The following is a 14,450-nucleotide window of genomic DNA, read 5'->3' on the forward strand; positions in this document are numbered from 1 at the left end:
TATGGGGTTTTACGTGCCAAAACCACTTTCTGATTATGAGGCACGCCGTAGTGGGGGACTCCGGAAATTTTGACCACCTGGGGTTCTTTAACGTGCACCTAAATCTAAGTACACGGGTGTTTTCGCATTTCGCCCCCATCGAATTGCGGCCGCCGTGGCCGGGATTCGATCCCGCGACCTCGTGCTCAGCAGCCTAACACCATAGCCACTGAGCAACCATGGCGGGTGGACCCTACAAAGTAGAAGATTTCCGGGACGCTCTTGGCCTAACAGGATTGTTGCCGGAAGTGCTGGCCCTGGGGGCCTACCAGATTAACCACGTCTGGGCTGTGACCATGAACACCGCGGACGCCACGAAAAGGATGCTGGAAGTCAAGGAGCTGAAGGTAAAGGGGCGGCGCTGTATCGTGGTCGACCCTCAAGACCAGCAGGTGCGGCTGCGTCTTCATTGGTTAATACATGGTGTGGCCGATGAGGATGTAAGAACGGCGTTGGCGGCTTTCGGTAAAGCCGTACAAGTGACCCGAGAGCGATGGCGAGTTCAGGGTATCAGCGACAAGGGGACGACTACACGGTCCGTCTTGCTCAAGCTCAACAGCGGCGTGAAGGTGGAAGATCTTCCGCACCAAATTAGGGTCGCCGGTGAGCTGGCCCTAGTCGTCGTTCCTGGCACGCCAATGCAGTGCTTGCGCTGTCAAGGCACCGGTCACGTACGACGAGACTGCAAGGTTCCCCGGTGCTCGCAATGCCGTCGCTTTGGACACGCCGAGGACCAGTGCGTACGTACATACGCCTCTATGACTGGGCCAGCCGAAGGCGACGACACGGCAAGGTTGGTGATGGATGCGGCCGAGGCCGAAGACGCGGCGAAAGGGGCAGGAGACCAGGCAACCCCATGTGCTGTAGGCGGTGGGCTTGCACCTGATGCGTGCGCGGGGACACCACCGGACAGGGAAAACGCTACGGAAGATGCGGCACAAGAGCCAGCCGAAGAGACCAAGGAAGAAAGCAAGAGCAGCCTAACGGAAGCCAGCGAGCAAATGGAGACAGCTGAGGACCAGTCGGCGAAGAGTGACCCTACGAGCAGCAATGTCGGAGCCTCGGTCAAACGGCCTCTTGAGAAGGCTACGGACAGCAGCGCAGCGAACCAAGGAAGAGGGGAAGACGGGCCGCCTTCGAAGACGCCAACGGGCAGGCGCAGCAGCTACAAGCCACGACCGAACACCGCTAACGCAGACAAGAAGTCCGAGAAGAAGCTGCCACCGCTCTCCAGTGGTACCGGTCCACCGGGTGGCTCCGGGGGCGTCTAGCGGTGTGCTAGGCGCAAAAGGTAAACACCATGCTCCGGGCCAAATCTTTTCACTAGACCTATAATCATGGCTCCCAACCCGTCGCTTAGATTGGCCACGCTAAACGTTCGAGGTCTGGCCGCCAAGCGAAAGCAGAGCCAATTGTGTAGGCTGCTGGTGGACTATGACCTTGACGTGTTAGCCGTGCAAGAGACAAAAGTAGATGGTGATGAAGAGACCCGCAGCATGGTGCAGCGGTTTACGCCACGGTACTACGCGGTAGTGAGCCACGCCTTAGGGACGTCGGCGGGCTGCGTGCTGTTTGTTAGAAAATTACCCGGTGTAACGGTGCAAGGTTTTTATTCGTGTCCATCCGGTAGATTAGTTTTCTGTGATTTTGCTTTGCATGGAATTGAATGGCGGGTTGTATGTATTTATGCACCAAATGCGTTGGAGGAACGGGCTTTGTTTTTTTCCATGTTAAAAGAGTATATATCTTCCGAAAAGCAGATGGTTCTGTTAGGTGATTTTAATTGTGTTCTCAGTGCCCGAGATCGCTCTAATAGAGCATTAAGGAGCGATAAAAGTAGGGATGTTTTGAACGAGATAATTACTGAATACGAATTAGTGGATGTGGCTGAATGTATGATAGGGACGCGAGATGTGCGTTTCACGCACTTCCAAGGAAATAGCCATGCGCGCTTAGATCGAATTTACTTGTCGCTTCAAGCAATACCAATATGTAATAGTTACAGTGTATATCCTATTTTCTTCACTGATCATTGTCTGGTTAAATGCGACATAGGAAGGAAGGGAAAAGGCGGCAGCTTCTCTTGGGAGCTGTGGAAAATGAATTCAAACTTTACTGACGAAAGTTTCGGAGAATATGTATCGGACTGCATCAAAAACATTCTAATGAGTGGCGAGGGTGAATTAAAAGATCGATGGGAAGAGTTTAAACAGTGCATTAAAATGAAAGCCATCGATCGTTCCGTCGCAATAATGCATGAAACAAAAAAGAAAGAGAAGGAACTGCGAATAATCTTGGAAAAGCTGACAGAACTGGAGTGCCAAGAACCGGGAGCATACAAAAGCGATATACGGAATATTAAACAGAAACTTGAACTGCATGATGAGGAACGCTATCGCGGAGCGATTGTGCGTGCTCGATCCGAATCCTTTGCGATAGGGGAGGCGCCCACAAAAAGGGCGCTCGGACTGGAAAAATCGCACGCTCGACGAAATCATATTGACGTGATCGAGGTGGGTGGTAACGAAGTTACAGATAATGATAGTATCGCACGTGCGTTTTTTGAACACTACGAAAATCTGTTCGCATTTAGGCAGGTGGACCTAGAACGGTTTAAGACGAACTTCTTGAAAAGAATGCCTCAACTGACTGAAGAAAGAAAAGTTGCATTAGAAACGCCGATAACTGTTTTTGAAGTGGAACGCGCCATTGACAATTTGAATCCTGGCAAGTCACCTGGCCCTGATGGGCTTTGCGCTCTGTGGTACAAGCGGTTTAAAAAGGAATTGTCAGCGGTACTTGTAGCAATTTTTAACGAAGCGTACGATGGTAAGGCGTTACCGCCATCTTTCGGTCAATCACACACGGTGTTGATCCCGAAGACAGAGGATGTAGATAAGTTGAAAAGTGTAACATCATACAGACCGATAGCACTCACAAATGTAGACTATAAGATACTAATGAAAGTCTTAGCAGCTAGACTTCAGTCGGTTGTTAAAGACATAGTCGGACCACACCAAACGTGTGGAATTAAGGGTCGCACTATAGCGACGAATATTCACAAGATGCGCTCAGTTCTTGAGTGTTGTGACACTCTTGAAGCGTGTGTGGCCATACTTCAGCTGGATCTGGAGAAGGCATTTGATTGCGTAGCGCATGCTATTTTGTTTGCAATGTTGGCACACATTAATGTCGGATCCGTCATCACGGATGGTGTAGCTCTGGCGTATCGGAACTGCTCTACCAGACTAATTATTAACAAAGAATTGGGGGCCCCCATTAAAGTGCAGCGTTCCGTGCGTCAAGGCTGTCCCATCAGTCCACTTTTGTTTTGTATATATATTGAAACCTTATGTTTGTCAATAATTGAAAATAATTCTATCTGTGGTTTTTGCTTACAATCTTCAGAGGTAAAACTGCTTGCATATGCCGATGATGTGGCGGTATGTTGTATTGACTACGAAGGCATTGAAGAAACCATTCGAAGTGTTACATTTTTCAGCGACGTTACAGGAAGCCGAGTAAACTGGGGAAAGTGTCTGGGGTTTTGGCACGGCGTGTGGCCGTCCACCCCGGGCATTTTTGCCAATGTTGTATGGCAGAAAACGCCTGTGAAATACCTTGGTGTCCCACTTGAGGTCTACAAAAATAATAATGACTACTGGCAGCAACAAGCAGAACTCTTACGCGAAAAGGCGAATGCTTGGAGGGCGAATTATCTCTCCATGTTTGCGAGGGCGACCGTGTGTAACATGTTTTTTGTGGCTAAACTATGGTATGTGATACAAGTGATGCACTGTTCTAGGGTAAATGTGCAGAAACTTCATAGGGTTTTTGCGATCTTTGTGTGGGGATCTACGTGGGAAAAGTGCAGTCGTACAAATTTGTTCAGGAGTGTAAAGTGTGGGGGACTTGGACTGGCACACCTTTTTCTCAAACAATTAGTTAATAGATTTTTCTTTTTTCGCGATGTCAGCGACCCATTTCTGCAAACGGTGTGCCAGGCCAGATTAGGGCGACTGCTACCTGAATATGTTATTAGCACGGAAGTCCTGACGGGGACGGCACAAGGTTTTTTTCGGGAAGTAGTGGCGAGTGTGCGATTTTTGTGTGCGCGTTTTTCTAATGATTACTTACATTCTGTTAAAAAGAGGAAACTGTATAAAGACTTATGTGATATAGTGTTACCAATACCGTTGTACAGGGCGATATACAGCGCAGGCCTGGGCCAGAACGTACTCAAACGGGTTAAAAGAATGCAAGTAGCACCAAGTGCAAAAACTTTCTTTTTCAAACTGCATACCGGAACTCTCCCTGTAAGAACCTTCTTAGAGGAGCGTGGGTTTTATATGCCATGGGGGTCTCACTGCATTATTTGCAAAAAGCCGGAAACGATCGACCACGTTTTCCTTCACTGTTGGAATGCGGTGTTCTTGTGGGATGTGTTGCAGAGGACAATCAAAAAAGAATTCCCACTAGACGCGCATGGAATTAGGTACCTTGCCATAGACAATGAAGAAGGAGTACCTTTCGACCTAATCATGCTGACAGGCCTGCACAGTATATGGCGCTCACGAATGGCTGGCTTCTACTGTGAACCGGACGGAAGACCAGCAAGGCTGTACTTTCGAGAGAGCATTGCTCGGTTATTAGAAGTTGAAAAAACAAAAGAATGTCTTTCTCCCTGGGTAGCCAGGTGGAAGAACCCTTAGTCACACTAAGGGAATTTTAAGTGACAACGTCAGTCACAACATGACTGATGGCTTTTCGCTCATTGTGTTGACAAAGTATATTGTAACCCTGTCTTGACTTTTCATGTGTTGTAAGTGTATTGTTGTTGCGAAACCGGTAATAAAAAAAAAGAAAGCCTGCTAGCTCAGTCGGTTAGAGCGTCGTGCTAATAACGCGAAGGTCGTAGGTTCGATCCCTGCGCAGGCCACGATGTTTCTTTTTATGCGTATCCCAATGGCTACCCTCCTTATTTTTCACATTTTATTTTCTCACGTGATACAAATACGCATACCTCTCTCTACGCCATCACCGCCTACGCACACGGAAAATGACTCGCCCTTGTCGTTTGGTTGGTCGCGCCGTTGCTGTCACTCGGCCTGCTAGCTCAGTTGATTCTGCTTCCGGCTACCGTACGGTGCGGACGCAGAATGTCTTGCTCCTCAGGGGCGGTTTCAGCGGCCCAGCTGGGTCGCGGCATCAGGTTGAACGATACGACATCGCAGGAATACCAGATCATTTTGCCGCAGTTGCCTTCAGGTACGACCGTTACGACTACTGTTTTTTTGCACGCTGATGTAAAGACAAGGCCATACCGTGTCGAACATTTCCGAGATGCCTTAGACCGTCTGCAGCTCATGCCGGAAGTTGTGGCCCTAGGAGCGTATCAAATGAATCACGTCTGGGCGATAACATTCAAAGACGGAAAAGCCAAGCAGAAGATTTTGACAGCCCCAGCCTTCAGTGTTAAGGAGCAGCGGTGTGTTGTCATAGACCCCTGCAACCAAGACATCAGGATGAAGCTGTATTGGCTTCTGCACACCACGCCGGATGAGGACGTGAGAACTGCCCTGTCGCCTTACGGCACTATTAGCGATATATCGAGGGAGAAGTGGCGTGTTGCAGGCTGTAATGACAAGGGTTCCCACACGCGTCTAGTATCCCTGCGCCTGAAGGCTGGCTACACCGTGGAAGACCTGCCACACCAGCTCCGCGTCGGCGAAGACCATGCACTAGTGCATGTACCAGGGAGACCGCCGCTCTGCCTCCGGTGCCACGGCACGGGTCACATACGGCGCGAGTGCCGAGTTCCACGATGCGGGCTCTGCCGTCGCTATGGCCATGACGATACCCAGTGTGTGCGTAGCTACGCAAACGTAACAGGGTCCGGTAGAAATGACACTGTGAACGAACACCTCATGGACCAGGTCGATGCGGAGGAAACAACCAACGGAGGTGGGGTTGCATCAAGCTCTGGCGGCAAGCCATTAACGCTACCCTCCTTTGAAAACGCTGAAGGAAAGGACGACAACCAGGACAGCAAAGCCAACGAGTTACAAGAAACAGCAGAAGAGGATAAAGTCTCGGACAACACAAGCGTTCTTGCGACCGTCATGGAAACCCATGAGTTCGAACTTAACAAGGAAGACGCCGACAAAGACGGAGGCAAAAGCGGCACCTCAGCTGTCTCAAAGAGGCCGCGTGAACGGAATGAAGACGTCGGCAAGCGAGGCGAAGACTGCACTGGCGAGCCAGTCCTGAAGACACCAGTCATCAGAAGAAGTTCGTTTAAAGTAAAACCCAACGTGCCGCCAGACAAAAGGACCACACCAACAGTGACCCCGCGTTAGCGGGGTTGCTGACCGGAATAGCACTTGACGGTTGAACTGGGTCGGACGAGCAGCGCTGTGTGTCAGCAATGTGTGCCGCCAAGGAACACGCTTCGGCCTCGTTTCACACAGCGAGGCCACTTCTTATAGAGCGGCGTGAGACTGTGAGTCTGAGTCCCAGAATCATGAATCTATCGCACTGCGGTCGGCTTGACCCCTCACATTCAATGTCCTTTAAATTACCGTCAGCGCTTCGGATAGGTACTCTGAATGTAAGAGGGTTAACGGCAAGGAAGCGACAAGTACAGTTAAAGCGTCTTTTAATTGAAAATGATATCGACATCTTAGCGTTACAAGAATCAAAAATTGAGAGCGAGGAGCAGGCTGACCGCACGGTTGATAATTATAAAGCAAATTTTAATGTCTGTGTATGCCATGCCATTGGAAAGTCGGGAGGATGTGTAATCTTTTTAAAACGGTCTATTGGTATTATTGAAGAAAGTGTCACAACTTCTCAAGATGGCAGATTAGCACTTTGTGATTTTTCTTTTCATGGAAAGAAATGGCGAATTATTTGCGTATATGCACCTAATACATGTTCTGACAGAAAATGTTTTTTTGATTACGTAGCAAATTTTGTAAAGTGTGACAGAATTGTCGCGTTACTTGGTGACTTCAATTGCGTTTGCATGCCTGAAGACACGGTTAGTAATAGTCCAGTTCGTGACAAGAGTGCGCTGCAGCTTCGAGCTTTAACAGAGGATTGTGACCTTGTGGACGTTGGTGATGGTTCTTCGCGGAAACCATGCGCAGTTCACACACTTTCAGCTTCAAAGCCACGCAAGGTTAGATCGCGTGTACATTTCGCAATGTATCTTGGCTTTTTGTAGCAACTACATAGTGAAACACGTTAGCTTTAGTGACCATAGTCTTGTAATGTTCCAAGTAGGTAATAAAAGAAAAACAAGTGCGTTTAATTGGGACCTTTGGAAGTTAAATGAAAACCTTTTGAAAGACGAAGCGTTTGTTAAACTGGTGAGCCAAAAGTGCAAAGTAGCTCTGTTTAATGATACCACAAGCTTTACCGCGGTTTGGGAGAATTTTAAAACCGAAGTAAAAATGTGCGCAATTGAGAGGTCAAGCATCCTACGATATAAAGAAAAACAAAAAGAAAACGAACTACAAGCCACACTGGACTATCTTTTAAATGCCGATAGCACGATACCCGGATTGTTCAGAAAAGAAATTAAAGAAGTCAAAAGACAGATGGAATCCATCGCTGAGGAAAGATATAAAGGCGCCGTGGTAAGGGCACGTGCGGAACGGTTTTTGGTGGGAGAAACACCCACCAAACGCGCGCTGGCTGAAGAAAAGAGGTATGCTACCAAAAAGGAGATAAAAGAAATACGCTATCGTGGCACGGTTTCGTCAGATCAGAAGATTATTGAACTGGCTTTCCTTGAACGGTATCGGAGCTTGTTGGGGAGCGAAGCAGAAGTGCAAGATCCTTTTGTAAAAGATTTTCTGTCACTTATGCCCAAACTGGATGAGGACGTTAAAATTGGGCTTGAAAGGCCAATAGCAATAGAAGAAATTCAGAAAGCGATTGATGACCTCAGTAACGGCAAGACACCTGGACCAGATGGCATCGGGACTGCCTTTTATAAGTTTTTCAAAACAGAAATTTCAGAAATGCTTCACCGTACCATAACGGAGGCATATGACGTCAAACAAATGCCCATGTCTTTTAGGAAAAGCCATATTATACTTATACCGAAAACTGAAGACCCTGAAAGATTGCAGTCGGTAGAAAATTATAGGCCAATAAGTCTAACAAATGTTGATTACAAAGTGTATATGAAGGTTATTGCAAAAAGACTTCAAACGGTAATTACCGATATTGTTGGTGCACACCAAACATGTGGAATAAGAGGAAGAAGTATCTTTAGCAATATTCATACGGCAAGAACAATTTTAGAGTGCTGTGATGCGTCATGTGGCCGTATAGCCATGATTCAGTTAGATTTGGAAAAAGCATTTGACAGGGTGTGTCATAACATACTTTTTGCATTGCTGGATTACGTAAATGTAGGAGCGGTAATAAGAGATGGTGTGAAAATGGCATACAATCATTGCCAGGCTAAAATCGTAATTAATAGGAAACTCAGCGAAAATATAGACGTGCGTTCTAGCGTCCGTCAAGGATGTCCCGCATCAGCCTTGTTGTTTGCTATTTACTTAGAGCCCTTTTGTTTAAGAGTGTTGAGCAATGAAAAAATAACGGGTTATCAGTTTTTATCACATGAAATAAAAGTTTTGGCGTATGCAGACGACATCGCGATTTTTTGTGAAAATAAAGAGAGCATACAAGAGGCAGTCAGTGACGCAAGAGCTTTCTGTAGACTCACTGGAAGTGCCATCAGTTGGAAAAAGTGTCTCGGGTTTTGGCATGGGGAGTGGGATTCTAGGCCAGAACAGCTTGAAGGTATCAACTTTACCACTTCTCCGTCCAGGTATCTTGGCGTACCTTTAGGATGTTATCAGGAAAACACCGAACAGTGGACTGATCAAGTGGAACACGTTAGGGCACAGACAACAAAGTGGGGTGGATGCGACCTGTCGATATTTGCGCGCGCAACAGTTTGCAATGTGTTTCTCGTGGCGAAAATTTTTTATATGCTACAGGTGCTATGCATGTCGCGAACGTGTGTGCAAAAGATCCATAGAATTTTCGCTATCTTTCTCTGGAGATCGACTTGGGAGAGGACCGGCAGAATAAATCTCTTTCATTCTGTCAAGAAAGGCGGGCTTGGCCTTTCGCACTTGTTTCTTAAGCAACTTGTTTCGCGATATTTTTTCTTGCGTGATCAAAGTGATGGCTTTCTACGTACGGTCATGCAAGTGCGCCTGCGTGATGCACTACCACAGTACATTGTATCCTCCTTTTGTGCACCGCATGTAGCGGCAAAAGGATTTTTGAAAGAAGTTGTTTATGCTGCTCGTTTTCTTGAAGTGCATTTTTCTAGGGATTATTTGTCATCAGTAAGCAAAAAACAACTGTATAAGGATTTAGTTGATGTGCTATGTCCTGTACCTTTATATCGTGCAAAGTATGCATTAGGACCCGAACGGGATGTACTGAAACGTGTTAAAAAAATGCCTGTTAGAGCATCAACTAAAACATTTTTTTTCTTATTGCACAGTGGCACGCTCCCTGTTAAACCATGGTTAAAAGAAAAAGGTATCTATCTGCCTTGGGGTGTAAATTGTATGATATGTAACAAGCCAGAAACAATTGAACATATTTTCTTAGATTGCTCTGATTCAATTTTCTTGTGGGACGTCCTACAGAGGACGCTTAAAAAGGATTTTCCGCTAACGCCATTCGGAATTCGGTTCTTGCCATTTGCGCAAACAGGGGACGTGCCATATGATGTTATGATGTTGGTTACAATGCACAGTGTCTGGAAAACAAGAATGGATTTCAGACACGAGCATGTGGATCCCAAGCCAGCCAAGATATATTTTGCTGAATATATTTCATATGTTAGAGATGTGTTAAAGGCTCTTAACGAGCCACCTCAATGGTTACCCATAATCGAAAAGATATTGGAGCTTAAACCTTACTAACCAAGCTACACGGGACGAGCTGAAAGTCCCGTTTTTAGTATGTATCGACATGTGTCCAGTTATGTTGAATTCAGAGTTTTCGAATTCTTGTGTGACGTGTAATTGACGAAATCCGGAAATAAAAAAAAAGGCCTGCTAGCTCAGTCGGTTAGAGCGTCGTGCTAATAACGCGAAGGTCGTAGGTTCGATCCCTGCGCAGGCCACGATGTTTCTTTTTATGCGTATCCCAATGGCTACCCTCCTTATTTTTCACATTTTATTTTCTCACGTGATACAAATACGCATACCTCTCTCTACGCCATCACCGCCTACGCACACGGAAAATGACTCGCCCTTGTCGTTTGGTTGGTCGCGCCGTTGCTGTCACTCGGCCTGCTAGCTCAGTCGGTTAGAGCGTCGTGCTAATAACGCGAAGGTCGTAGGTTCGATCCCTGCGCAGGCCACGATGTTTCTTTTTATGGATATCCCAATGGCTACCTTCCTTATTTTACACATTTTATTTTCTCACGTGATACAAATACGCATACCTCTCTCTACGCCATCACCGCCTACGCACACGGAAAATGACTCGCCCTTGTCGTTTGGTTGGCCGCGCCGTTGCTGTCACTCGGCCTGCTAGCTCAGTCGGTTAGAGCGTCGTGCTAATAACGGGAAGGTCATAGGTTCGATCCCTGTGCAGGCCACGATGTTTCTTTTTATGCATATCTCATTGGCTACCCTCCTTATTTTTCACGTTTTATTTTCTCACGTGATACAAATACGCATACCTCTCTCTACGCCATCACCGCCTACGCACAAGGAAAATGACTCGCCCTTGTCGTTTGGTTGGTCGTGCCGTTGCAGTCACTCGGCCTGCTGATTCTGCTTCAGACAGCCGAGCTGATCGGATCGTTGAATCATGGCCTCAAGCGGGGCGGCGACAGCGGTCACTTTGGGCCGCGGTAACAGGTTCAGCAACGACGACGAAAGGGACTACCACTTTATTTTGCCCCAACTGCCAAAAGGACGAATTGTTCTCAACACCGTCTTTTTACACGGTGATGTAAGAGCGACGCCGTACAAGGTCGAGGGTTTTCGGGATGCGCTTACGCCCACAAGCCTGCTGCCGGAAGTTGTGTGCCTCGGGGCCTACCAGGTCAATCACGTCTGGGCCGTGACCCTCAGTGACGCAGCTGCAACAAAAGGCCTGCTGGCCCTGAGAGAGCTTCAGGTGAAAGGGCGTCGATGTGTCATCGTCGACCCGCAGGACCAGCAGGTGAAACTCCGGCTTCACTGGCTGCTGTACGGCGTTTCCGACGAGGACGTCCGGGTGGCATTCACAACCTTCGGCAAGGTAGAAGAGGTGAGCAGGGAGCGTTGGCGCGTCCAAGGCATGGGAGACAAGACCTCGACCACACCGACCGTGCTACTGAAGCTGAGAAGCGGCATTAAAGTGGAAGACCTGCCTCGCCAGGTCCGCGTCGGCGGAGAGCTGGCATTAGTGGTCGTACCTGGGCGGCCCATGCAGTGCCTGCGCTGCCAAGGGACAGGACATGTACGCCGTGATTGCAAAGTCCCCCGCTGTTCGAGATGCAGACGGTTCGGCCACGTCGACGCTGACTGCGTTAAATCTTACGCGGCTGTGACAGGACCAGCAGCGAGTGATGTTGCTGCAGAGCACGTCGTGGACGCAGTCGAGACAGAAGAAGCTGCTAAGGGAGCCGGTGTACAAGTGCCTTCATTGACGACAAATGCCACGACGGTACCGGAGGTCGCTCAAGCCAAGGTAGTCGAGGGTGCTGAGCAGGTGACTGGGCCTGCACGTGTCGAGAGGGACGAAGACCCTGTGAAGGCAGGTGCTAATGAAGGCGAACGCGAGGAGACTGAGTCGGCGATGCAACAGGGCGAGGATGCAAACAACGGGGACCGGGCGGCTAGTCTCGGTGCCACCTCCAAGCGCCCCCGTGACGAGGGCGGAGACAAGGACAGCGAGGCATCCAGCACAAGTGACGGGCCACCAGCGAAGACGCCTCTTGGGAGGCGGTCGGTCTTCAAGCCGAAGCCAAATGTTCCGCCCGAGGGAAAGCCTGGTGACAAAGCACAGCAAAAGAATAACGCCGGGAAGACGGGTGGTCCCGGAACCGGCTAGCCGAGGGCTGGTCGTGAGAGGTAAGCACCATGCTCCGGGTCTATCTCATACTTTAGTTCATAATGGCTCCTAATCCGTCGCTCACTATTGCCACACTAAACGTGAGAGGGTTGGCGGCCAAGCGTAGGCAAAGCCAAGTCCTACGGTTGGCAGCCGACCAAGACCTAGACGTTCTAGCTGTCCAGGAGACAAAGGTTGACGGAGAGGAGGAGACCGGGAGCATGGTGCGGCGTTTCATGACTAGATATTATGCGGTCGTGAGCCATGCGGCAGGGACGTCCGCCGGTTGTGTCCTGTTTGTTAAGAAGTTGCCTGGCCTTGTTAAAAATGTATTTTCATGTCAAACCGGAAGGATCGTTTTTTTGTGATTTTGTTTTTCGTGAATTGGAATTCAGAGTCATGTGCATATATGCACCGAATGCTGTGGAAGAACGCGCTTCATTTTTTGCAAACCTTTTTCAGTATATTAGCACTGATATGTGCATGGTTTTGTTGGGGGATTTCAATTGTGTTTTGAGGGCTCGGGATAGAGTCAATAATGCTGGTATTCGCGATAAAAGCAGTGGTGTGTTGACTAAGCTAATTGTGATAATAAATTGGACGATGTCTGTGAGTGCCTGGAGGGGGAGCGAGGAGTCATGTACACACGATTCCAATGCAGTAGTCATGCGCGGTTAGACCGCATATACGTATCGCAAGACATAATTCCAAAGTGCCATAGTTATTCGGTGGCACCAGTATCGTTTTCAGATCACTGCATTGTGAAATGTCATATAGGCACGGAGAGGAAGAAACAAGATTTTAATTGGGAACTATGGAAAATGAATGCCTTACTACTAAAAGACGAGCCATTTGTAGAGGCAGTACGTGAGGCCGTCAGGAAAGTAAGTGAAGAAAACAGTGAAACAATAGCAGAGAAATGGGAATACTTCAAACAAAACGTAAAAATGAAAGCTTTAGAAAGATCGAGCTGCTTACGATTTCAGAAGGAATTGAAAGAAAGGGGCTTACGAAAGACACTTAAGCAGCTGATAGCGCTGGAGTGCGAAGAGCCTGGGACGTATAAGCAAGATGGAGGAGCCATTAAAGAAAAAATCGAGCAGCTTGACAAGGAACGGTATCAAGGTGCGATTGTGCGAGCAAGAGCAAATGCATTAGTAGCTGGAGAGACGCCCACTAAACGGGCGCTGGGACTCGAAAAAGCGCAAGCTCGACGGAATCATGTCGACAGAATTTTATGGAACGGCACAGTTGCCGACGATAGTAAGAGCATAGGCCGAGCGTTTCTAGAGTATTATCAGTCACTCTTTGCGTTTCAAGAAGTGAATATAGACGAGTTCAGAAGGGCCTTTCTATCTCGGATGCCGCGAGTGAGTGACGATACGAAACAACGATTGGAATGGAAAATAACAGAACGTGAAGTTGAAAAAGCGATTGATGATTTGAACCAAGGCAAATCACCTGGACTGGATGGTCTGGGCGCGTGTTTATATAAAGCTTTTAAGAAAGAACTGTCGCCGTTACTAACAGAGCTGTTTAATGATGCGTATGATAACAAAACTTTGCGGCCTTCTTTTGGAAAAGCTCATACCATACTCATCCCTAAGAGTGACCAAGTGGAAAAACTTAGGCTAGTAACATCTTACAGGCCAATATCTTTAACCAATGTTGATTATAAGGTTTTTATGAAAGTTTTGGCTGCCAGACTTCAAAGCGTCATAAATGACATAGTGGCAGATCACCAAACGTGTGGTATTAAGGGAAGGTCCATTTTTTCGAATATTCACACGATGCGGTGCGTGCTGGAGTTCTGTGACGCCACCTCGGGTGGAGTCGCGGTGCTCCAGCTGGACCTCGAGAAAGCGTTTGATTGTGTCTCTCATGATATTTTGTTTGCCATTTTGGATTACGTTAATGTTGGTTCCATCATCACTGAGGGAGTGGCGTTGGCGTACCAGAACCTCCCAACACGCTTAATTGTGAATAAATCATTGGGCGCCCCCATTAACGTCATGCGTTCTGTGCGTCAGGGCTGCCCTCTCAGTCCTCTTTTGTTTGACATTTACATAGAAACTATGTGTTTGGCAATAACTGAGAATGAGCAAATACGCGGGTATAGCTTGGCAGCCACACAAATCAAGCTCTTGGCATATGCAGATGACATCGCGGTGTGTTGTACAAGCAAAGAAAGTGTGACGGAAACAATAAGGGTAGTGAAAAATTTGTGTGATGTGACGGGCAGTAGAGTGAACTGGGGAAAGTCCCTCGGTTTGTGGCACGGAGAGTGGTCTTCGGCCCCGGACCTTTTTGCAAAT

General features: G+C 47.9%; 1 protein-coding gene and 4 non-coding genes across 5 annotated transcripts; all 5 read left to right on the plus strand.

The window, feature by feature from the left end:
• Nucleotides 1–761: 761 nt before the first annotated feature.
• On the plus strand, nt 762–4,683 carry LOC139048378 (brain acid soluble protein 1-like). The gene is made up of 2 exons (XM_070522760.1): nt 762–1,330; nt 4,491–4,683. The coding sequence occupies exon 1, from the start codon at nt 798–800 to the stop codon at nt 1,308–1,310; it is 513 nt and encodes a 170-aa protein (XP_070378861.1). The 5' UTR covers nt 762–797; the 3' UTR covers nt 1,311–1,330; nt 4,491–4,683.
• A 221-nt stretch (nt 4,684–4,904) lies between these two features.
• Nucleotides 4,905–4,978, plus strand: TRNAI-AAU (transfer RNA isoleucine (anticodon AAU)). Its single transcript has one exon. It is a non-coding gene; the product is annotated as a tRNA-Ile (tRNA).
• Nucleotides 4,979–10,136: 5,158 nt separating this feature from the next.
• Nucleotides 10,137–10,210, plus strand: TRNAI-AAU (transfer RNA isoleucine (anticodon AAU)). The gene has a single exon. It is a non-coding gene; the product is annotated as a tRNA-Ile (tRNA).
• Nucleotides 10,211–10,376: 166 nt separating this feature from the next.
• On the plus strand, nt 10,377–10,450 carry TRNAI-AAU (transfer RNA isoleucine (anticodon AAU)). The gene has a single exon. It is a non-coding gene; the product is annotated as a tRNA-Ile (tRNA).
• A 166-nt stretch (nt 10,451–10,616) lies between these two features.
• On the plus strand, nt 10,617–10,690 carry TRNAI-AAU (transfer RNA isoleucine (anticodon AAU)). Its single transcript has one exon. It is a non-coding gene; the product is annotated as a tRNA-Ile (tRNA).
• The last annotated feature ends 3,760 nt before the right edge of the window (nt 10,691–14,450 follow it).

Source organism: Dermacentor albipictus, chromosome 8 (genome assembly GCF_038994185.2).
Source record: "Dermacentor albipictus isolate Rhodes 1998 colony chromosome 8, USDA_Dalb.pri_finalv2, whole genome shotgun sequence".
Classification (NCBI taxonomy): Eukaryota; Metazoa; Arthropoda; class Arachnida; order Ixodida; family Ixodidae; genus Dermacentor; species Dermacentor albipictus.